Below are 25,051 nucleotides of genomic sequence, written 5' to 3'. Positions count from 1 at the left end.
ATTGTCTGAATTTGGGAAATATATTTCAAGAGCTAATTCTAGGTTTCCTTTGAGATACAATTTGTCGTGTTTCCCCCATTAAAAAGTTTGGAAAGCTGGTTTTCAGTGATTCTAATAAATGCTTAAACCTGTAATGAAAAAGGTTAAACTTCTGGAAAACGTCTAATTTGAGAGGCCAGCTGTGTGTGCCAGACACCATATTTATATCACATTTTTAACATTCCACCACTATCTGCCTGCACCTATCTAATAGCTCCTTTCCTTAACTGCTAGGTTCTTGGGAATTATTTTGCTTAAAATGAAGCCTAGCTGAGCACTTTCACTAGAAAATGGCAAGCTCTCTAAATACAGCAGTGTTATCAGTAAAGGCTAATGCTGAAGTCTTTCTTTAAATGTTTTTATTGTTTTCTTATTAAGCAAGCAGGATTTCAATCAAGGATCAAGAACAAAGCTATACAATGAGGCCCACCTATACAACTTGTTGTGGCTAAATGCACAGAAAGAAAAATAAAATATATAGTTTTCAATTGGTGATGCCACCTAAACACTTTACTAATGTTGAAGTCTTGGTCTCAGGAGCTGCTATAAGAAGAGTTGGATATTTCCCCCACACAAGCAATTTGCATAGAAATTTGGAAACGGGAGATTTCAAAACAAGAAACTACATTTACTGTAAATGAACTGTAGAGACAGAATTGCTCATTTCTCTAAAGCACATGCAGAGTACAGAAATTCTCAGTACAGAAATTTCAGTTGCTACAGGCTGACACAAAATAAAGAAGCTGCCTCCTACATTTGTTTAATTATTTTGTAATTTAATTTTGTTTTCCTTGTCGGCCAAACCATCATACATATATTTTTTTCTCGTCATCAGGCCCGGATTTGTGCAAAGGCCACCTAGGCCCGGGCCTGGGCGGCAGGATTTTAGGGGGGCGGCATGCTGCCCAACCACACCCACATTGGTTCAAAAACACTGGGGATGCGCTAGAGATATAATAATGTTTTAAATTTCCCATGTGCCAATCCCCATTGCTCCAGTCCAGATGATGATAAAAATTTGCACGAATAATTTGGACAGGGGCCCCACTGGTTACCAGGGATGGCAAAAAGCCACTTTAGAGCTGAATTTCTGGTTTTCAAGACAGAAATTTGACTCTTCTAGCGCAGAGAGTGTAATAGCCCCTGGATATAAATATATAATACACAAGAGTCATGAATATCCTGTAAATGATATCCTTATAAAAGATGCTTAGAGATGTCATCAGTTATAATCAGAGCTTAGTGATGTCACATGACGCACGGAAACTTGTGTATTATAATAAAGTAACCCCTGTTGCAAAATATGAGGATATTAAAAATCAACTTGGAGTTCAATGACCTATATAAAAAAATAAGCTTCTCTCCATCACTGTACAGGACTATATGTTTGCTAATAGGCAGTTGCTCCATGTGGTGAAGTGCAATTGAGTCCTTAAGAACACACTGTGAAGCCACTGAAAACTCCCATAGGTTGGTTTTATACAATACCTTGTGCTTTTCCGGAACACCTATTTTGCAAATACTTTAATGAGATGGCTGCAACTTACTTATTCAGCCTTTTTCTCTTGCATTATAATTATTTTCTCCTAAGTGATAAGCGCTGAGACTGTTATTGTATTTGCCTACTGTACATGTTGCGAGGAATGAACACTAAAAATAAAACTGCCAGCTTTTCAATTACCACATTTAAAAAAAAATATTTATGGTAATTCCCCAAGTACATACTTAAAACCATGTAAATGTCGCATATTGATGGGAATAAAAGAACAATTGATCAAAGCCAAAATGAGCTTTATAGCACCAGTCAATTGAAACGACAGCAATGAAGAGCCCAAGTGTTGCACCGTATAGGGGTTTAAAGCAGCATTACCAGTTGTCTTTAAAAATGCTTCAACACACGATGTAAAGTACAAATGTAATGTAGCACAAATCAACTTATCCCATGAGAACTTCATTACACTAAGAACAAATAGCAGTCAGGTGCTCTATTGATGACAGCAGTGTGATGCATGGGTGCTTAAGTCAAGGTATTTAAAAATCCACCTGCCTTCGGGGATTTATGCCCATTCCCAAACACATATTTAAGATCAATATCCTTTTGTGAAAGACCCGTTATATTTTTTCTTTAATTACCACTCTGCCACTTTAGAAAATATTAATGTCATGAAAATGAAAGGTTGAAAGGGGCATTGCATACTTATTATTATTATTTATTTTTTTTGGTTATTTTTGTGTCATTTACAAGGCACATGCAAATTTACTGAGTTTGGGATAGAATAATTCTAATATCAGTTCTAGCAATGTCTTAACCATAAGGGGGGCACAGTGTAAATGGTTGAAGTGTATCCTGTGCTCTTCTTTGGAATAGGGAGAAGGAACTTAAGAGGAGAATTAAAGCTTAACAAAGAAATGCTGGACATTATGGGGTTCTGTGCCAGTTCAAGCCAACCACAGCTCATTAGCAGGGACCAATTGTGCCTCTGAATATGCCCCAATTAGTTCTTCATATTCCTTTCCGCAGATTCACAGCACATGTTCTGGGTGTTACAATTGGTATCGTTAACCCAGAACAATCCCCAAGGGGACAGTAGCGGCTTAGTCTTCCGCTATAACAGCCACCTTTCGATTCGGGAGGAGCCCTGCGCTACTCAGGTGCCACCAGGTCTTAGCGTGAGATGACCAGGAAGAGAGTTCTGAGCAGGCAAGGGAGCCGTTCGTGGTACAGGAATGGAGAACAAGAAGCGTAGTCAGAATTACAGGCTGGGTCAATACCAACCAGGCAGAGCGGTACAGTAGCAGGTGACAAGAGCATAGTCGGAAACACAGGCCGGGTCAATACCAAATAGACATTGCCAATACGGAATCCAAAAGAATGGTCTAGTAGTGGTCAGGACAGGCAGCAAACAGGACTTTGTCAGGATCAGGCAAGGTCAAAACTATAAACACTCAGAAATCGCACCCAGAAACTACGAATAGACCTTTACGTTGGGCAACTTGCAATTGGCGCTTGGGCCTTTAAATATTTGAATCTCGCTCCAACCACAATGACGTTATCCGCGCCGCCGCTTCAAACCCGGAAGCAAGTGGTGCAGCTATCCTTTCAGAACGGCCTTGATAAATGTTGTAACATCAATGTCTATGACATAGAAACATAATTTTTAGACCATATTGTTTTTACGGTTTAGCAATCCTTTAGGATTCCTCTGTTACATTATATGAATTAAAAAATAATTATAATATTAAACCAAAACTTTCAACAGATGTACCACAATTCTAGGCTCTGTTGGATTTGATACCAGGAACCTCCTAGGGCTGTGCCCTGACCACTGAGATAGTAGCCAGGAACTTTCTGGTAGTATTAATTCCTTCACCTGTCTTTACTATGACACCATTGTAGCTTGAATGTTTATTTAGAGCCAGCCAATTAGAACTTAGTGTGCCCTATTTTAGCACTTCCTCGTATAATTTCCTGACTGCATTATTGCTATCAGGGAGAATAAATCTAAACCTGATTCCCTATCCAGTTGCAGTCCCTTCACTTAAGGCAAACTCCGAGCCTAGGGGAGAGCTATTCCCTACTACTATCCTTGTTGGAGCACAGGCTGCTTGTCTTAATTAAACTCTCTATCTTACTTTCCTATAAAGTGCTATTAAAGAGTTAACCTGTCTCATTCCATTCCATCATACCATTCATGGGGTCCCTGCTCCCAGATGTATCACTACTGGCCCCTCTAGGACACAACAGCTTTACTGGAACTTGTTAATTCAAGGCTCAATAAAACAGATCGACCCAGTCAGCAACCAAATCCCAAAGAGAAAGATTCACCCCTCACCATACACTATGTTAAAGTGTGTCAGAAAGTAGTCACAGGTCAGTAGGCCAATAACAGAAATATATAAATGTTATAACTAGTTACATGGGCAACTGCCCAGCAACTAGGAAGATAAGGAAGCGTAGGGATTTAAAGCCATAGGGACTTAGTAAACCTATGGACCCCTACACTATTAACACAAGAAAACCAATCTATATTTATGTTTACCTCATCATAAAGCCATGCTGTTTGCTGCTCATAATGTCATTCACTAGGACAAAATTTTGAATCTGATCCCTTAACAAGCCTTCAAATATTTTGCCCACCACAGATGTCAAACTTAATGGAATATAATTGCCAGGCTGATATCATAATCCCTTTTTAAATATTGGAATGACATCAGCTTTTCTCCAATCCATAGATACCATACCAAATGAAAATGAATCTGAGAAAATCAGAAATAGGGGTTGGTCTAAAACTGAACTAAACTCTCTTAGAACCCAGGGTGCATTCCATCAGTCCCTGGTTTACATTAATTTTTATTAAAGCTTTATGGATCATATCCTGAGTCAGCCACTGACTAGATTGAGCTGAGCCATGAGTGCAGCTATGAAGTGAGCCTGGGAACTCAGACTCCTCTATTGTATACAAGGAAGAACTGATTTAGCACATTTGCCTTTTCTGTATCTGTACTACTGGTACCATTATTTAATGGAGCAACAGCATTATGGTCACTATTACCCATGGGTTCAATGACTTGCACATTTGCTATAAGTTCTGTGTCATTTGAGATCACTAGATCCAGAATAAAAAAAAATTCTGATTGGCTCCTCAACAACCTGTGCCAAAAAATTGTGTTGCAACATGTTTATAAACTTGTTCCCATTAACTGATCTGGCAGTAATGTAGCTCCAGTCAATTTCTTGGTAATTAAAATCCCCCGTTATCATTAAAGGTTACCCTTTAGCTGCAGTGAGTGGGGGTGCTACAGGCAGTCAATTAAAGGGCGAAACACACTAAAATCTTCTTTTTACAATGTAAAGTGTAGTGTTGCGAGTGTCATGTCAATTCTGGTTTGCATTATATCACTGCTCTTTAGTGCAGCTCTTACTGCAGCAGTGAGTCAGGTGCAACTACATGGGCATAAGAAAGCGGGTAAGTGGGTACAGGTCAGGCTTAGGGTATGCAGGTATGGGTTGGGTGCAGGTCTTAAAAACAGACCCACACATGTTTTGGATCACATAGATCTTCACCAAATCATCTTTGAGCCATGCAGCACACAAAGTGCAAAATTATTGTTGTGCAAAAGTGCAAAATTATTGTTGCGCTTTTGGTGCCAATGGCTCTTCCTAAGAAACAAGAGGAACTGAGGACACACAAATGCACCAGAAAGTTATATTATTTATTCTTAGAATTCTTATTTTATGGCAATCTTTTCGTACTAGTTGTAGTAATGTAGTAAAATGTTTTCATTTTGCGGATCAGGATGCATTTCACTGCATGTTGTACCTGTATAAAGAATCTTATCTTATTTCATATGTTACTAAATGCTGTTAGTAACATATGAAATAATAAAACTTTCTAGTGCATTTGTCGTTTTACCTCTTTCAGATGCAATGACAATGGAAAACAAGTTTTAATTCCCATACCCTGGCACTGAGCTGCCATAAACCCACCTGCTTTGTTCTTTCACACTGATATAATATCGAGCAGGAAATATTCTGGAATTATTGCTGTAGTTAAGGACTGCTGAGGAATAATCCAAAACAATTCTCTTTAAATTTACTGCTGCCTTTATTTTCTGCTGTGTCCTCCAGCTTATCTTTTCTTTCCATTTACATAAACATTTTTACTCTTGTGCAAGTAGCTGGACATTTTTTTTTTGGGGGGGTGCTGCATTGTGGGTAATAATTAGGGCAAGTTGCACTTGAAAATAACATATTTTACACTGCAAAAAATGTGAACAATATTATAAGCTCTCCTGTGAAAGAATTGGGATCCCATAAATAAATAATATGCAAATAATTATACAGGTATAGGATTCCTTATCCGGAAACCCGATATCCAGAAAGCTCCGAATTACGGAATGGCTGTCTCCCATAGACTCCATTTTATCCACATAATCCAAATTTTTAAAAATGATTTCCTTTTTCTCTGTAATAATAAAACAGTAGCTTGTACTTGATCCCAACTAAGATACAATTAATCCTTATTGGAAGCAAAACCAGCCTATTGGGTTTATTTAATGTTTAAATGAATTTTTAGTAGACTTAAGGCATGAAGACCCAAATTATGGAAAGATCCGTTATCCGGAAACCCCCAGGTCCCGAGCATTCTGGATAACAGGTCCCATCCCTGTAATAATAATAATAATAATAATAATAGTTAGACCTTAATGGCTAAATAATGAATGAATGATGAATGGTCTCACTCCATGAACCCCAGTCCCCAGTTAGACTGTTTTCTTTTTTCTCCTGATACATTAATTCTTAACTTCGAATTATATCCAACACTGTCTGAATTGCGTGACGCAATAAGCACACAAGGGGCTAGTCCCCTGTTTGAATTGCCTTGTGTGCCGGTCCTATTTTCTTGCTGCTTTGTAGAAAGAGATACTGGAGTCAAATAAATAGAACAGAGTGAATATATATATATATATATATATATATATATATATATATATATATATATATATATATATATATATATATATATATATATGTATATATATGTGTATATATATATATATATATATATATATATATATATATATATATATATATATATATATATATATATATATATATATATATATACATACACACATATACACACACAACTACACAGGGCAGTGCAATTTGTAGAGTTAAGCTCAGTCTGCTTGAATTCAGCCATAAGTTGAAACACGAAAAAAATGAGTTTTCAAATCGGTGAAGCTAAGAGGTTAGGCTAACTTAGCTCACATAATAATTGAATTCAGTATGGAAGATATATGAAGGTAATTGTAAGGTTCATAGAACCAGCGAGCAGAGGAAACAGCAAGGAGAAACAGTGACAGTAGAGAGCAAGAAGTATTTGATATAAAAAGAATAGAAATAGAGGTGAATATTGTGGGACTGAGGCTCTTAAGAAAGGGTTATTAGTGAGAAATGTCAATGTATAAGGTACAAGGAAGCTTTTAACCCTGTCATCAAGGTCTTAAACTACGCAGAGAAATGAGAGTCTGCGTTCTTAATGTCCAGAACATTAAAATGCTAATGTACGGCAGCATGTGCAAGTGAAGAGATTTACTTGAATCAAGTTTTCCTCCGAACAAAAAATCGAATGTAAGGAAGGCTATTAACATCTTCAAATAGTTCCACTGTCCTCTGCCATTGACTTCTACATTAACTTGGCAGGTTTTAGGAGGTGAAGTATCGAATGAGAACAGTTTCCAGGGACGATGTGTGATAAATATCACATTCAAATTCGAGTTGGTGGTTTTAAATTCAAAATTGTGAGTTTTGAACAAATAACCAATTTCAAAATTCAAATTTACCATTCGAACCTTAGAAAATCTGACCCTTAATGTTGCTGTTTCTGTACAGAATTGTCCCAGCAATAGCAGAGGGTTGGGTTTAAAGACATGAATAGAAGCCTCAATATGAAAAATTCAGCCAGTGGTATGGAAAAGGTTTGATGACATTAGTGATATTACCAATATTAGGGATGCTGCCATGTGTAAGCAGCTTGGACCGTCATATTAATGTAGGGGACTGATAAATATTAGTCCCCTTACCTGAGCAGGCAGGAAGGGTGAGGTTGGGGCTAGACAGGTCTAGTAAGGATAGGCTACTCACTTTCATAGATCACTCTAGGGGGCAGATTCCCTAAAGGGCGAAGTGACTAACGCTAGCGAAAATTCGCCAGCGTGACGTCATTTCGTAACTACACAGATTCCCTAACGGGCGCAGGTGTCACGTCGCTAGCGAAGGAGATAGGCGCTAGTATTGTTTCGCACTCTAACGCCAGATGAATTTTCCCTCTAGCGAACAGACGTAACTCAGCAAATTCACTAAGATGTGGATTTTACTGAACATTACCTCATTCACCAGACTTGCCTTCACCAACTCAGACCAGGCGAAGTGCAATGGAGTGCATAGGACAATTTTTAGTGCAAAATTTTAAGTTTAAGTCCCAAAAAATGCTGGCGTCTGATAGCCTGAAAAGGTCCGTAATTATTTTTTAACTGGGTTCCCCCCTCCATTTTTTTTTTTAACATATGGAACATAAACTATACAGTAGGGATGTAGCGAACGTCGGAAAAAAAGTTCGCGAACATATTCGCGAACTTGCGCAAAAATGCGAGCGGTTCGCGAACAGTTCGCGAACCCCATAGACTTCAATGGGAAGGCGAACTTTAACATCTAGAAAAGACATTTCTGGCCAGAAAAATGATTTTAAAGTTGTTTAAAGGGTGCAACGACCTGGACAGTGGCATGCCAGAGGGGGATCAAGGGCAAAAATGTATCTGAAAAATCTGCCTGTGTGTGCTTGGAAGAGATAGTGTAGGGGGAGAGCTGTTAGTGATTTCAGGGACAGATGATAGTAAGTTTGCTGGCTAGTAATCTGCTTGATACTGCTCTGTATTGGAGGGACAGAAGTCTGCAGGGATTTGAGGGACATTTTAGCTTAGGTAGCTTTGCTGGCTAGTAATCTACTGTTCTCTTTAAACAACTGCCATACGTTGACCTTGTAGGCATTGTTTGCCCAGTTTTTTTGGACGCAGCCACTGAAGCACAGTTGCCAGAAAAAATATGCCATATAAATGCTGAAAATAGTCATTTTTCGCCATACGTTGACCTTGTAGACATTGTTTGCCCAGTTTTTTTGGACGCAGCCACTGAAGCACAGTTGCCAGAAAAAATATGCCATATAAATGCTGAAAATAGTAATTTTTCGCCATACGTTGACCTTGTAGACATTGTTTGCCCAGTTTTTTTGGTTGCAGCCACTGAAGCACAGTTGCCAGAAAAAATATGCCACATAAATGCTGAAAATAGTCATTTTTTGCCATATACGTTGAGTCAACGTATGGCAAAAAATGACTATTTTCAGCATTTATATGGCATATTTTTTCTGGCCTCTGTGCTTCAGTGGCTGTGGCCAAAAAAACTGGGCAAACAATGCCTACAAGGTCAACGTATACACTACTACAGCGGTGGATACGGATTACGTAAAATATATGAATGCTGCTTGAAAAAAGTAACTCAAGTGGTTTTTCTAGAGACGATAATATTATCAATATTTAGACAAAATGTGAACAAGGTCACACAGCTCGATGGCGGGTTGAAGAAAACAGTGTGCAAATAATGCCTACAAGGCCAACGTATACACTACTACAGCGGTGGATACGGATTACGTAAAATATATGAATGCTGCTTGAAAAAAGTGACTCCGGTGTTTTTTCTGGAGACGGTAATATTATGGATATTTAGACAGAATGGGAACAAGGTCACACAGCTCGATGGCGGGTTGAAGAAAACAGTGTGCAAATAATGCCTACAAGGCCAACGTATACACTACTACAGCGGTGGATACGGATTACGTAAAATATATGAATGCTGCTTGAAAAAAGTGACTCCGGTGTTTTTTCTGGAGACGGTAATATTATGGATATTTAGACAGAATGGGAACAAGGTCACACAGCTCGATGGCGGGTTGAAGAAAACAGTGTGCAAATAATGCCTACAAGGCCAACGTATACACTACTACAGCGGTGGATACGGATTACGTAAAATATATGAATGCTGCTTGAAAAAAGTGACTCCGGTGTTTTTTCTGGAGACGGTAATATTATGGATATTTAGACAGAATGGGAACAAGGTCACACAGCTCGATGGCGGGTTGAAGAAAACAGTGTGCAAATAATGCCTACAAGGCCAACGTATACACTACTACAGCGGTGGATACGGATTACGTAAAATATATTATGGCTGCTTGAAAAAAGTGACTCCGGTGTTTTTTCTGGAGACGGTAATATTATGGATATTTAGACAGAATGTGAACAAGGTCACACAGCTCGATGGCGGGTTGAAGAAAACAGTGTGCAAATAATGCCTACAGGGCAAATAATGCCTAAAAGGTCAACTTATACACTACTACAGCGGTAGTAAAATAAAAAAAAGTAAAATAAAAAAAAATGAATATTAAAAAAAAAAAATTAAAGTTGGTGCTGCTGAACTACTAGGAGCAGCAGATTAGCACACCAGTCCCACTCCCCAACACTGCTAGACTAATAGCACTGGGCTCTTATAGTAGTAGTAGTAGTAGTAGTAGTAGTAAAACAACAAAAAAATAAATAAAAGCAGTCCTTACAAGGACTACTGTTATTGCAGCAGTCAGCAGATGAGATCAGAAGCAGGACAGCTGCCCACTGCAGCTACATACAGAGCACTGCAGTAGAAGGTAGATTACTAGCCAGCAAAGCTACCTAAGCTAAAATGTCCCTCAAACCCCTGCAGACTTCTGTCCCTCCAATAACAGAGCAGTATCAAAACGATTACTAGCCAGCAAACTTTCAACTGTCCCTGAAATCACTAACAGGCAGCAGCTCTCTCCCTACACTATCTCTTCAGCACACACAGGCAGAGTGAAAAAACGCTGCAGGGCTTCGGTTTTATAGGGAAGGGGAGTGGTCCAGGGGAGAGCTTCCTGATTGGCTGCCATGTACCTGCTGGTCTGGGGTGAGAGGGCAAAAAAAAGCGCCAACAATGGCGAACCCAAAATGGCGAACGTCGCGCGACGTTCGCGAACTTCCGGCGAGCGCGAACACCCGATGTTCGCGCGAACAAGTTCGCCGGCGAACAGTTCGCGACATCTCTACTATACAGTGGGCTCATGTGTAGGACATTATAACAACTTTGTTTTATTAAGGTTTCCTGGCCTTGTGTAATGTAATGTATTTGCTGTAACATATATGTCCAGTCAAATTTCACATCCCGCTGTATTTTTGTGTAGTTCGAGTAAGGAATAGTCCAAATTCGATGTGAATTTCATTTTTTTTTTCGAAAATTAGAATATCTACATTTTTCATGTACTGTCTCTTCAATTTCGAACATTCACCATCTAAAACCTGCCTAATTGCTGTTTTAGCCTATGGGGGACCTCCTAGAACCTATTTGGAGTCAATTGGTGGACTTTGAAAAATCTAAGTTTTTTTGGCGAAAAACTTTGAATAGAATTTGATCGAATGCACTATTCCTTTGATTTGTACAATTGGTTTGAAAACTGACCTATTCGACCAAAAAAAACTTTGACTTAATTTCGTTTGGTCTTTTTGAATTCGAATTTCGACGTTTTTTCAATTTGAAATTCGACCCTTGATAAATATGCCCCTAAATGTATGATTTGTCCATCAACTAAGAAAACTATTTCATCGTCCAGTTAAAGCCAGGAAAACTGTGGGTAGCTGCCTGCTTGGCCTTGAAAACAATTGGACAATGGAAAAATGTCACTATGAAAGATGAAAATATATTAACCTGACAGATCGATTTTCTGACGGATAAAAATTCATTCGATTGCACGATCATTTAGTGCCCACTAACCTCACGATAATTTGACGGATTTGAGGAATGGCACTAAAATTTGTTGTGAGGGAGAGAAAAATCTTAATGTCTATGGCCGCCTTAACTTGCCCCCTATGTATTACAAAGTAGAATAATGCTAAATGACTCGCAAGTACTTCAAAGCTTTCCAGGGGAGTGGGTGAATGAGGATAGAATGAGAGACTGGTAAAAGGAGGTGAAGTAGCCCTTGGGGGAAAGCCAAGTTACTTGCATGAAAATGTGCTCTTCATACTGTGTAGTTAAGGTGGCTTTACACTATAAGATGTGTCACCAGACAAGCAGATCTTTCCCCTGATGTGCCCACCAACAATGAGCAATATTGGGCTAATATGATCATTTGGCCAGGGCCAAACTGGATTACAATGAAAGGAATGGGCATCTTTGGGACAGGGAACAGGTTCAGTCCTTGATTTTACGGTAAACTCAAACGTGCCTGATTGACATCTGGCTGATTCGTAGCCCCATACATTACCAGATAAGCTGCCAAAATCAGTCTTAAGGACTTGCATCTGCAGTTTACTGTAAATCTTACTTGTATGGCCACCTTTACACTTAGGGGCCTCAATTTTTTCTGTTCAAGTTTTTAAAGGGTTGATACTCAAATTTTTTTAGAGCAAAAAAGCGAAGTATTATTGGTAAATTAAGGGGATTTGGTTGGGGAGTTTGGTCAACTTTATTTTTTTTAAAAAGTGAGAAAACGTTGAGTTTTTAGTAAATAACACTGCACCAATTAACACAGCTAAAGAATTGTTTGCATAAATCACTCACACAGTGAACACTGGAAATTACTACAGACACACTTGGAAAAATTTGGGGCAACTGTGCCCAATAGGGGTAAAAGCATGGGGGATGTACCAATTGTATCACAGAGAACTGGCAGACACTCACAGAAGACCCAAGACCAGGCATTGTAAAAGAAACGTAGACTACAGGAGCATGGGGTAGAGTAGTGGTATAACTAGTCATGGTGGGACAGAGGTGTACATCCTGCCCCCCCCCAATGGAAACACACATAGGCTTGCACCCAAGTCACATACCAATAAATTTCCCTCCGCCCTGCCTTCTGTGATCCAGTGGGCCCCAAGGGGGTGTGGACCAGGTGCATATCCTAAGTTGGAAAGTATACTCCATTGGAATAAAGTACAGGAGACCTTACACATGGTTTTTAATTATAGGCATGGCCGAACATATAATACCAGCAATGGTTTCTTATGAACTATGTAAACCTGCTGTCTTAGGGCAATAGTACATGGGGTGCTTTCTAACCCTTGCATTGCTGCCTATTCGCCTGTGGCTCCCCAGATGATAGACCTATACTGTTCCTTAGGACATTTCCAGCACACAGACAATTTTGGAGTTGAGGGAATGGTAGTGATGAGCAAAATTCTTCGACAAGTTTTCACCTGTAAAAATTGTTACTGTGCGTATGCCTTACTCAAGTATGGGCTACATTTATTTCCATAATTTATCTTAGTTGTAGACCTTTTTATTTTCCCTATAACTCTGGAGTCAACACCAACTCAAACTGGGGCAATAACTTTTAAAGAACCTGCAAAAGCATGACGTTCCATGGAGCCCATAATGTCTGAAAGGTATTTCATATTCTTAATGAAGAGCTAATGCTTTAGATTGAGAAGTCAATGTTTGTGATAAAGTAGACTGAACTGCTTCAGGGACTTGTGGGATCATCTAAGCTTAATCAAAGTCTAAAAATTAACATACATAAAAAAAAAATTCAGACTCCCACATCATGCTTTTGGGAGTTCTGCCTTGCAACAAAGAGTTAATTTGTAGGCAAAGATTAAATACCTTTGTACATAGGAGCCAGTAACATACATTTTTGCCATGGAACTAAACCGGTTAAAATACATTTGATTCTAAGATAAAAGGCTGCAAAAATACATGAATGATTCGTACAACATTATGGAAGAGAGAGATAACGTCATTACAGACATCTTACATCCCACTGCTTTTTGCCATCACAGATGAAGCAAGGATTGAGGAAAAGCTCTTCTAATCTAATGCAATAGAGATTTGAAGGGTTTCTGATTCAAAAGAGAAAAGTACAGGATATTAAAGAGTTTACACTTAAGGCCATATCTATCATAGCCTGAAAAAAGCATTTTTACCTTTCATCAGTTTCACCTTATATCTCTGGAAAATCTCAAAAAATCTCCTGCAATAGCTTATGTTTTTCATTAAACGCTGAAGAAAGAATTTGGGTTCAAATACTGGTTCAAAAAAAAGATTTCCTGAATGAATGCAAATTAAGCTGACATGTAAAAAATGATTTTTAGTCATTTTCAGCCACTTTCCCCCTTTTATTATAAACTGTATTAAAATTAGAAACATCCCTGCAATAGCATATACTGGTTGGACCCCCCTCTCCCCAAAAAAAAACCAAACATGTCCCTCCAAAAATTATTAATAGTGAAATAAAGACAAAAAACACAGTATTGAGAGGCAGGAACATTTTTTTGCATCTAGTTTTTATGAATGATATGATAGAAACATGTAAAATCACTTTTGGGGTAAAAAATAGGCACAAATAGGTGGAAACATAACACCTAGGTGCTGGTTTATTAATATAAATTATTTTTTGAAGGAACTCATACAGTTAGCTCACTTGATGGATTGGAAAATCCCCTACTAATACTAATCCCCATTTACTTAGGAGGTCCTGGTATCCTGAATACCTGGGTGGGATGTGTTCCCTATTGTCCAGGGTGGATGGTGACTACTTCCGGTAGCGTTTGATAAAGATTTCACTCCAGGAGGGAGTGGATGCTGCTGGAGAGCCTGGGACCAAGACCCCAATAAAGGAAGGCCCTTACAAGAAGTGAGCCCTAGTAAAGTCAGGGAACACTTGATTGAGGTATGAAGGTTATAGTATGCTCTAAGGGGGTTATTTATTAAAGTCTGAATGCAAAAATCACGAAAAATTTGTGATTTTTTAAAAGTCCGATTTTATAAAAAAAAAAATCACAAATTTTTCGTGATTTTTGCATTCAGATTTTTTGTGATTTTTTTTTTATAAAAATCACAGATTTTTCGGAATTTATTAAACTCTGAGAATGGAAAAGTCTGAATCTGAAAATCCGGCATCTCAGACCTGTCGAGGTCGAGGAGAAGTCCCAATGATTTTTTAATGTGCGCTGGGTTTCTTACAAAAAACAGTTTTCAGTTGAAAATTCCGAAAAATTTGTGAAATTTGTGAAAATTAGATTTTTTTCCCGCAAAGCAACATTTCGGTAAAATGTCATAATAAATAAGCGTAAAAAAACCCGAGCGGATTTGATCATAGTTTGTAGCACAAAACATTGAGATAACTTTGCTAAATAACCCTCTAGGAGTGTAAGGCAGAAAAGGTGATCTAGAAAAAGCTGTTCTGAGCGCCACTGTAGGAGTGGTACAGAGGAGGTATCTCCCCCAAGTGATACTAATGTTATTATAGGGGTCAAGTGTATCAGTTTAGAGGATTTCCTTGGAGGTTCCATTGTAGGTGATCCAGTTCCACTAAATGGTGGACCGGAATCACATCCAATAGAATCAACAGGGGAGAGTTTTATTTTCCCTATCCCCTCTTCCCATTAATTTCTTTCCTAAATTTCTCCTCTATTCATTTCTACTGCAGATCAGTTACATGTGATTTTAAAAACATGGTATTGAAAGAAGAAACAAAAATTATAGTGCAGATCACAAGCAATTATATATTATCTATTTATAGAAAACGTCATTTCTTACTGGTGGTGTCTTAAATATGTAGAAAGACGAGCCCTTCAAAACCAGGAACTTGACTTTATACATGTGTGATCCGTCAGAACCATGTACTTTTTCACTCACCCAGCCCATGTGGATGATCTGAAAAGGAAGAAAAATAGTATTCTGTAAATGAACTTCAATAAGTTGACATGTAAATGTTAATAGATAATATAAGACTAATGCTGCTTCTAATGACTCAGTAGAGAATAAATGGTCTCTATTAGTGATGGGCGAATTTATTTGCCAGACGTGAATTTGCGGTAAATTTCCGCTTTCACCGATGGCAAATAAATTTGCAAATTTGTCGTCTGAATTGTGTTATTTCACCTGTTTTGCAAATTTTGTGAAAAGGGACTAATTCGCCCATCACTAGTCTCTATTGGAATTTTGATACAATTTTATTTTTTCACATGCAAAAGCAATCAACAAGGAGAAAAACTTTTAATGTTAATAGCAGCCCCAGAGTGCTCAGTTAGACTACCCCTTCAAAAGTTCTAAAAAGCTTGATACATTCTTTGACCAGTCCCTCTCCTTCTCCTTCTTCCTCTGCAATATAGCCAAGATAGGATAGCATATAAAACTAGTGATGGGCAAATTTATTCGCCAGGCGCGAATTCACGGCGAATTTGCGCGATTCGCCGCCAGCGAATAAATTCGCGAAACGCCGGCGAAAATTAGTGGAAAAAATTCGCCGGAAAACGGACGCCGGCGTCAAAAACGGGCGCCGGTGTCAAAAACGCAAATTTTTCTCCGTTTTGCGAATTTTTCGCCGAAGCGAAACGGCGCAAATTCGCCCATCACTATATAAAACCCTTCTACTAACATTCAAAGCCCTTCACTCTTCTGCTCCTCACTACATTTCTTCTCTTGTCTCAATATACGTTCCTGGTCATCTTCTCTGCTCTTCTCAGAGCCACCTTCTCTTCACACCATCCACATCCACTGCCACCTCTCATCTCAAACTCTTCTATCTTGCTGCTCCTTACATCTGGAATTCCATCCCTGAATTCCTCCCTAAGGAATCCTCTCTTAATCTCTTCAAGAAAGAGTCTACCTTTTGGACCACTAGAACATTAGCCTAGTCCTGTCCCTACTTACTATGCCTTACCTTGTGCACTTTTTATCTCCAATTTGTACCTGTATGTTAGCCTCCCATCCACTTAGACTGTAAGCCCTATGGGGCAGGGACCTCCTTTCCACTATGTCGCTTACCACATAGCACTTAAGCTCTTTGTCCTATGATTCTGTATATATTTATTATGTGATTTGTCTCCCCCATGTATATTTTTATATATATTGTATTTTTATGCACTGTACAGCGCTGCAGCACTAACAGCACTTTACAAATAAAGTTATACATACATACATCATTCAAGGTTCTATTGTATTGTACTTTTTTTTTTCTTTCTATTTTTCTATTTGAACACACCGCTGGTGATGGCAAACAAATTGCGGTAAATCTCACACGTTTGCAAAGTAATGCAAACACCATGATAACATCAAACTAGTATTTGCCTGTGTTTTTTTTTAAAAAATACTACACCATATCATTGTTCTGTTTTTTTGTTTCTATTTACCCCTCAATAATCTGTGATTTTTGAGGGATACAGCAATTTATTTCTGGATATTACATCTTAAAGTGAGTAGCCTATCCTTACTAGACCTGCCTTGCCTAGGCTCCACTTTACCCTTCTTGCCTGCTCAGATAAGATCTTAACAAAATTGACACATGGCTGCTCAGGACTATATACTTTAGCAGAGTGCCATCTACTGAACACTTGTTTAACTCCAGGGGGTTCAGCTAAAGGCAGAATAAGGAAACAGGTCCCCATCCTAACTGTATTTTAGGACACAGTTTAGGAGTCTATAAGACTAGGGGACTGCCTGTCAAGTAATACTGGGAGACTAATTTACCAGTCCCCTACATAATATATGCAGAAAGTTCACTCCTCTGAAACCAGAACAGACTGGTTCACTGGCAGTCTGCATGTATACTAAACCTAAGCCACTATTAGGGCAAAGTATAGTAGGAAAATTATACACATCAGCTCTTTGGTTTTAATTTAAAAATGGCAAGAGCTGCTTCTCCACCTTTCCCTTCCTGTGCAGAGTTCACTCCCAGCCCTACTTATCACCATCACCATCATTTTCTCATGGACTCATGGAGCATTCTGAGAGACATATCTTCCCTCCAGAACCTTTATGGTTATGGTTTCATTTTAAACTAAAAAATAATTTCTGATAGTCAGGGAAGTGTTAATAACAACTTTCCTCCATCTTATTTTGTATAAATTGGCCACAGAGTTGTTTCATTAAGAATGATAGTTTGTTCATTTGTACATTTTCTAGCTGATGTTTTTAGATAATGCTAAAGGTGATCTTGTTGTTTTTTTTTGGTTGTTTTTTTTTGCAGTTCTTACTTAAAAACATTTAAATAATTAAATAAAAATGCATTTGACGAAAAGTAAGTGTTTGTGATGCACAATTTATCTTGGCGCTAATATGGTGTGGATATCACAATCTGATTTTTCAAGAAGCGTGGAGATTATTTATTAGAGATAAACCCTAGTGAATCTCTTTTTATCACTCCTTAAAAGCTTTTCTTGCAGGGTTAGACTCAAAAAAAGTAATTAAAACTGCTTGCTGATGCCATAAATACTATTTAAGGATTTCAGTAGTATGTGACAAATGTGCTTTAAGCAAGAAGAAGAACAGTTTCAAATTGGCATCTTAGCAATTAGTAACCTATTTTAATGTCAAAACTCCTCACCAAAGTTGACACTTGCTTGATTATCTAACATAATTCCAAATTACAACAAGCTCAAATTTATACACATACCACGTCAATCACCATTATTTTAAATAAATTAAATCCTATCCCTTTCGCTTTTAATAGTATTGCCATTCTTTGCAGCAAGCCACATTTGAAAGATGATTGCAGTTAGCAGGTGTTCTGTATTGTATGCCTCCTGCTCACCGGTATATGGCACGATAGTGAATATTTTTAAATAAGAACTGCAAATCCAACCAAATTTAAAGTTAAGTCGTATTCTACTTTTTAGTTCTTATAAACACAATTATCCGAAGCCCTCTGTATAAACAACCCCTCTCCTGCTGAAACCTTTGTTATTCTGTAGGTAATGAAGCTCAAGTTATAATAGAAAGCACATTGAGGTTCTTCCATACCCTTGCTACCTAACATAAGTGTACTGTGGTTGTTAGAGATTTCAGTGTCTGCAATGCTACCATCAGTGTTATTCAGGAGCAACTTTTGGTCGTAGTAGGTTGATAAAATAATTTGCTATTTCAGTTACTCGGCTGGGCCTCTATCAGATAAGTGAGAAGTAATTGGTAGTACAGGTATGGGACCTGTTATCCAAAATGCTCAGGACCTGGGGTTTTCCGGATAACGTCTCTTTCCGTAATTTGGATCTTCATGCCTTAAATCTACTAGAAAATCATGTTAACATTGAATAAACCCAATAGGCTGGTTTTTCTTCCAATAAGGGTTAATTATATCTTAGTTGGGATCAAGTAAAATGTATCATTTTATTATTACAGAGAAAAGGGAAATACCTTTTATTAATTTGGATTATATGGATAAAATAGAGTCTATGGGAGACGGCCATTCTGTAATGCAATACAGGTATGGGTTTCTGGATAACAAATCCCATACCTGTACTACAAACCTACAATAGTACCTTTACCCAGTAGAAAGTCATTGGGATTTTAAAATAACATAGACACTGCTCCTTTATTAAGGTAAAAAGCCCAAGCTCTTAAAAAAACGTGCTCTTTTTGGGGATCTCATCAGCCTCCAAAGGTCCGCTCAGAGCCTCATCGCCTGTGTTTCAGAGTTACAAGGCAAAACAATGTCACCCTTACCTGGGTGCTCAGTTGGACTCTTAAATACAGTATATCAGGTAAATAACAGAGAATGTCCAAGCCTTCCTCAGCAGCATGTAAAGGCATATGTTTATCAGACAAGCTGATGTGGTTTGTTTGAATAGAAATATTTCTATTACAATATTTAAGCTGGCTATAAATTTCCACACTTAGCCAGGCCCCAAACATCAGACTGTTCCCTACACTTAAAAGCAGTGCTGGAATTGGGGAAGGATGCAAGCGTTTTGAATCCTGGAACTTTCTTTTGCTCCTTTCCACTTCTGCATGCCAATAAACTGGTTTAAAGAGGTAAACTATAAACTAGAGGTCCCCAACCAGTGACTCGTGAGCAACATGTTGCTCATCAACCCCTTGGATGTTGCTCCCAGTGGTCTCCAAGCAAATGTTTATTTTTGAATTCCTGGCTTGTAAACAAGTTTTAGTTCCATAAAAACCAAAAGTTCACTGCCAAACAAAGTCTTCTGTAGGTTGCCAGTCCACATAGGAGCCACCAGTAGTCAACCACAGTTCATAATTGGCACCCCCAGGAATTTTTTGCATGCTTACTGTCCAACTTTTTTAACATTTGAATGTGGCTCACGGATAAAAAAAAAGGTTGGTGATTAGTGATGGGCGAATTTTTCCCATTTCGTTTCGCCGAAAAATTCACAAAACGTTGAAAAATTTGCATAACGAGAATTTTGACACGGGCGTCAAAATATTTTTGACGCTGGTGACAATTCTGACGCCCATTAAGGTCAATGGGTGCCTAGAATTGTCGTCGGCGTCTGAATTGTCGCCGGAGTCAGAATTGTCTCCGGCATCAATTATATTTTGACGCCTGCCAATTTTCACAGCCAAATTTTCACTGTAATTTTGCAAATTTATTCGCCGGCGGCTAAACGCGGATTCAAGCCTGAATATAGAAGATAAAAGGAGAGACAAGATTGCTGGCAGAGAAGTAGAAAAGATAGAGAAGTGTTAACAGATAAAGAAGGTGGAGGCATCAGAGAAGGTTATAGTGGAAAGGAGAGAAGAAGAAAACAGGGGAAAAAAAAGAAATAATGAAGGTATTAAACAGCAGCAGATTAAGGAATAGTGACAGAAAGATATATAGGAAATAATCTTGGGTAATATAGAGTATGATGGGGTTGTTATGACACAATACACAGGCAAGGAGCTGTGTCTGAAGAAGCTGAATTGGCAGCCAAGAAAAGTCATATGCACAATTTTCAATTTCCCTAAAGGTCTCATACATAAATCTATGCATACTGGGCATCAAATACCAAAAAGGAAATAGCAAAATGGCTTAGCTTTAAAGTGGGTGAAACCAGAACGTTTTGGTGCATGAGACTTTTTATAACAATGGGTGTGGCTTATGGTAGTGGGATGGGCTTTTTAGCACACCGCTCTACGCTCACCACACAGAGCATCCCTCCACTTTTTTCACTCCAATTCAAGCACTGCTAAAAAGCTTCAATTCTCCATATGTTTATAGGACCGTATTGTCTTTTCTGCCGTTACCTTGTAACATTTTTTTTGCCAAATTCGTCCTTACTTACATCATCTGACACTCTTCTACTCTCATGTCATTGCACTTTCTTCAGCCACCTTTTTATTGACTATGTGGTTTCTAGGGCTTTTTTTTATCTAGACAACCAAGCAATGGTTTGGATGTCAAACTAGAAGATGAATAACAGAGGGCATACAAAAAATACATAAACAAAAAACCAGAATAAAAATGTAAGCGCAATAAGCATCTGGGTTGTTGTTTTTTTTGGGGGGGGGGGTTGTTTCCGGAATAATATTATATAAATTAATTAATTAATATACCTGCTAAGTATGGGATCATTTATAAAATACAGGTATAAGATTCGTTAACACAGTAACCCATTATCCAGAAAGCTCAAGATTACCGAAAGGCCATTTCCCATAGACTCCATTATAATCAAATAATCCAAATTTTTATAAATGATTTCCTTTTTCTCTGTAATAATAAAACTGTACCTTGTACATAATAAAATGATACATTTTACTTGATCCAAACTAAGATATAATTAATCCTTATTGGAAGCAAAACCAGCCTATTGGGTTTATTTAATGTTTACATGATTTTCTAGTATTAAGATCCAATTTACGGAAAGATCCATTATCCTGAAAAACCCAGGTCCCGAGCATTCTGGATAACAGGTCCCATATCTGTATTACATTATTTAAATGCTTAATTGAAAAGTTAAATCAATTTAAATAAATACCCGTGCTTGTCTGATTTCTCCTGTATAAAACCACAGAATACCCTGACATTTAAATACAAATATCATCATTTATTTTAAGCAATAACATTGCTGTTCGCCTCGCAATATCCTTCTTGAGCCTGGTCTATTTATTTCTCTGGATAGATTAATGTGTTGTTTTTAATCTGAATAAATCTACTTTAAATAAGATTAGTTATCTAGTTATAAACACTGAAACACATTAATTGCCTCAAAAAGCATACATATAATTATCATTAGGTATGGGCGAATTTTTTCGCCCCGTTTCGCCGAAAAAATGACGCCCATAGACTTGTATGGCGGCGGGCGTCAAAAAAAAAAGACGCACGTCAAAAAAATTATTTTGACGCCCATAGACTTTAATGGGCGTCTGCGACATTTCGCCAGCGGCGAATTTTTGGCGAAACAAAACGGGTCAAATTCGCCCATCCCTAATTATCATTTTCTCTTTATATGTGAGGGGCATAGCTAATGGTGTGGCTTAGTGAAACATTTGAATCTCTGAGTCTTCACAGCTTAATGGCATTTGATTTAGGGGGTTATTTACTAAACTCCGAATGCAAAAACCCGAAAAATTGTGTTTTTTTAGTACAAGATCCCAAAAAAATTACCAAATTTTCTGAATTTATTATACACCGAGGATGGAAAATTCAGCATCTCAGACCTGCCGAGGTTACATATAAGTCAATGGGAGAAGTCCCGAGATTTTTTGATCTGCGTTGGGTTTGTGCAATAATCCAAAGTTTTTGGGTGGAAATTCCGAAAAAATCATAAAATTTGTATTTTTTTTGGATTTTTTCCCACATGCAAAATTTTCGGGAAAATGTATTAATAAATAAGCTGAAAAACCCCGGATTTGGCCGGAGTTTTTTTCAGAAAATATTGAGATAGATTCAGACTTTGATAAATACCTCCCTTAGGAGGTTATTTACTAAGCTCCGAATGCAAAAATCACGGAAAAATTTGTGATTTTTTTTAAAATAAAATCAGACTTAAAAAATCACGAATTTTTCCTGAGAATGCAAAAGTCTGAATCTGAAAATCCGGCATCTCAGACATGTTGAGGTTTCATATTACTCAATGGGAGAAATCCCAATGATTTTTTGATGTGCGCTGGGTTGCATGCAATACCGTTACGTTTTCTGAGTTTTTGGGTGAAAATGAAAATTTTCGGGAAAATGTAATAAAAAATAAGTCACATATCAAATACCGCAATAATATTTTTTATTCCCATATCAAATGAGTCACTGCACCTGCATTAGGTGCTTTGGGCAGCCTCCAGTCACACAAGCATTAACCATTTCCCTATGGATTGTGAGGAGATGAACCATACATTGTTAAATAAAAATGGGCCAGATTCAATTCAGTGAGAAAAATTTATCTCATGATTCATCACGTGAAAACTCACAGACGAGGAGAAAAACTTCAAGTTTCTTCCCATAAACTTCAATAGAGTTTTCACATGATAAACCGTTAGATAATTTTCTTTTGAATTGAATTGCATCTCAAATGGAATCTTGTCCATGAGTTTTCAAGTGATAAATCTTTTCCTCACTGAATTGAATCTGGCCCATTGTTTAATAATGAATAATATTTGTTTTACAATAATAATTAACATATTTTATTCAGGGTTGTGGAGACAGTACCAAAATCCTTTCAACTTCGACTCTTTATTTTATGGTAGTGCAGCCTCCTCTGTTTTTAAAGGAACAGTAACACCAAAAACTTGTGTATAAAAAGTGTATAAAAGTAATAATATACTGTTATTGACTGTGTGTTTGCTTCAGAAAGACTACTATAGTTTATATAGATAAGCTGCTGTGTAGCCATTGGGACAGCCATTCAAGCTGGAAAAAAGAAGAAAAGGCACAGGTTTCTTAGCATATAAACAGATAAAACACCATTGTATTGGGCAGGGCCTTACTGTTATATGCTATGTAAACTGTACCTTCTTATTCCCCAACAAACAACCTTTACAAGTTCATGTTAACTGTATATAATATTCTAATTACTTTAAAACGCTTTTATTTTTTGATGTTACTGTTCCTATGTATTTTCCATATTGATTCCATGTTGATTGAAACAAATTCCAAGTTAAACAACATAAACCAAAAACAATCAAAAAACCTAAAACAACGCATATATTAATTGAACCTGGCACAAGACATATGGCTAGTGATGGGTGAATTAATTTGACTGACACAAATTTGCGGCGACTTTTTTATGTTTCCCTGCCAGCGAATAAATAAGATAAGGACAAAAGCCACATCATTATCTGAAAACCTAGATGGTCACTTGAAAGTCCATTCTAAAATATTAAACATGCAATACTTCATTTCAAATCAGATGTTGCTTTCTAAGTTGGATCTATGGCCCCACTATAGTGTCCTGGCTGACCCTATAGGACTGTGCCAAACCCAGCAGGAACAGCTGTGAGGATTAAAAAATTGTGGAAACTAGGAAGCTGTAGAATCAACAAGTAGGTCAAGGTCAGGATTGGAATGAGCAGCTTAGTCAGGATAAGGCCATGGACAAGTGGCAAACAGGAATATCCAGTAACAGTTCCAGGTTTATAAAAAAACACAAGCCAGGAATTCAGGCATATTAGCAACAAGGAGCAGGAATGGACACCCATATTTTTTTAGGCACCTATACCAAGCAAGTCTGGAAATATAAAGGCATTTTGGCACCACAACTGTATCCATCAAGTCACACGGATGAAACAAATTATTTGACACAACATGATGTCTTGAAGCAATTTATGAATATCACAACATACTGGTGAACATACATGCAACAAATGAGTAATCCTGGTAAGTCCTTAGAAGTTGTAAGCACAAGAGCAGTTTTGGTTTGATTTACTTCATCTTTAATCTCTGTACCTTACTGATCACCTGTGGATGGAATTCTCACACAGAAATTCAAACAAAAGTATAGAATCTTACAAGCATGAAGGTTTCAAAACATAGAGAAAATCACAAAAGAGCAGTTATACAGAATTAAAATGAAATAGTAAAAAAATAAATCAACAAAAGCCTGATTACTGCACCAATCATTCTTACCTGGTCACACATAGAATAACATTTGTTCACCATTTTCATCTGTTGAAAAAAAAAATGGCATTAATTCCTGCTTCTAAATTTATTGCGTTAATATATTCTACAGTACATAAAATCCTTTACAGAATAAACAACCCAAAATGAAAAACCTACAGGCAAAGTAGTAGTAATTCTGTAGCTTTTACAATAAGTGAACAGATTTTAATTGCAGTTTAGACTTTGGTTGAACTTAGGCTAGAAAAGGTGAGGCTTTTTTCATCAAAGGTGGAAAAATGGCTAACCATAAAGACTATTTTCAAAGAATAGACCCAAAGATGTACAAAGAGTACAAAGGTGAGTATTTTCTAAAGATCTTGACACTGATACATTTAAACTGATTGCCTTTCATTACTAAGTGCTTTGATCTGGGCTTGTGAAGGTAACATACTCTATAGTACAAGCACCGCTCTTAATGCTCTGACCTCAGAAAATATACTGTAGTGAACCATGTGAGACCCGGTTTTTAATCTGAAAGCAGACATTTGTGCAAGTTTATATGGGGGAGCAGATAATATTTAGGAAGATGCATTGATAAAGCCCCCAGGATCTGTGCTATGAAAGCAAGGGTGTCACAC

The 25,051-nt window shown here is 37.7% G+C and overlaps 1 protein-coding gene across 2 annotated transcripts in view; it reads right to left on the bottom strand.

Annotated features, from left to right (window-relative positions):
- Nucleotides 1-25,051, bottom strand: part of sntg2.S (syntrophin, gamma 2 S homeolog) — a 276,383-nt gene that overhangs the window by 60,637 nt on the left and 190,695 nt on the right. For both annotated transcript variants that reach the window (XM_041565024.1, XM_041565023.1), the window contains exons 11-12: nucleotides 24,441-24,479; nucleotides 15,203-15,319 (exon numbers count right to left, since the gene is read on the bottom strand). In XM_041565024.1, coding sequence (XP_041420958.1) covers nucleotides 15,203-15,319; nucleotides 24,441-24,479 — 156 coding nt within the window. The remainder of the gene's footprint in view (nucleotides 1-15,202; nucleotides 15,320-24,440; nucleotides 24,480-25,051) is intronic.

Source organism: Xenopus laevis, chromosome 5S (assembly GCF_017654675.1).
Source record: "Xenopus laevis strain J_2021 chromosome 5S, Xenopus_laevis_v10.1, whole genome shotgun sequence".
Taxonomy (NCBI): domain Eukaryota; kingdom Metazoa; phylum Chordata; class Amphibia; order Anura; family Pipidae; genus Xenopus; species Xenopus laevis.
The sequence above is the reverse complement of the archived record's forward strand: the minus strand, read 5'-3'. Positions and strand labels throughout refer to the sequence as shown.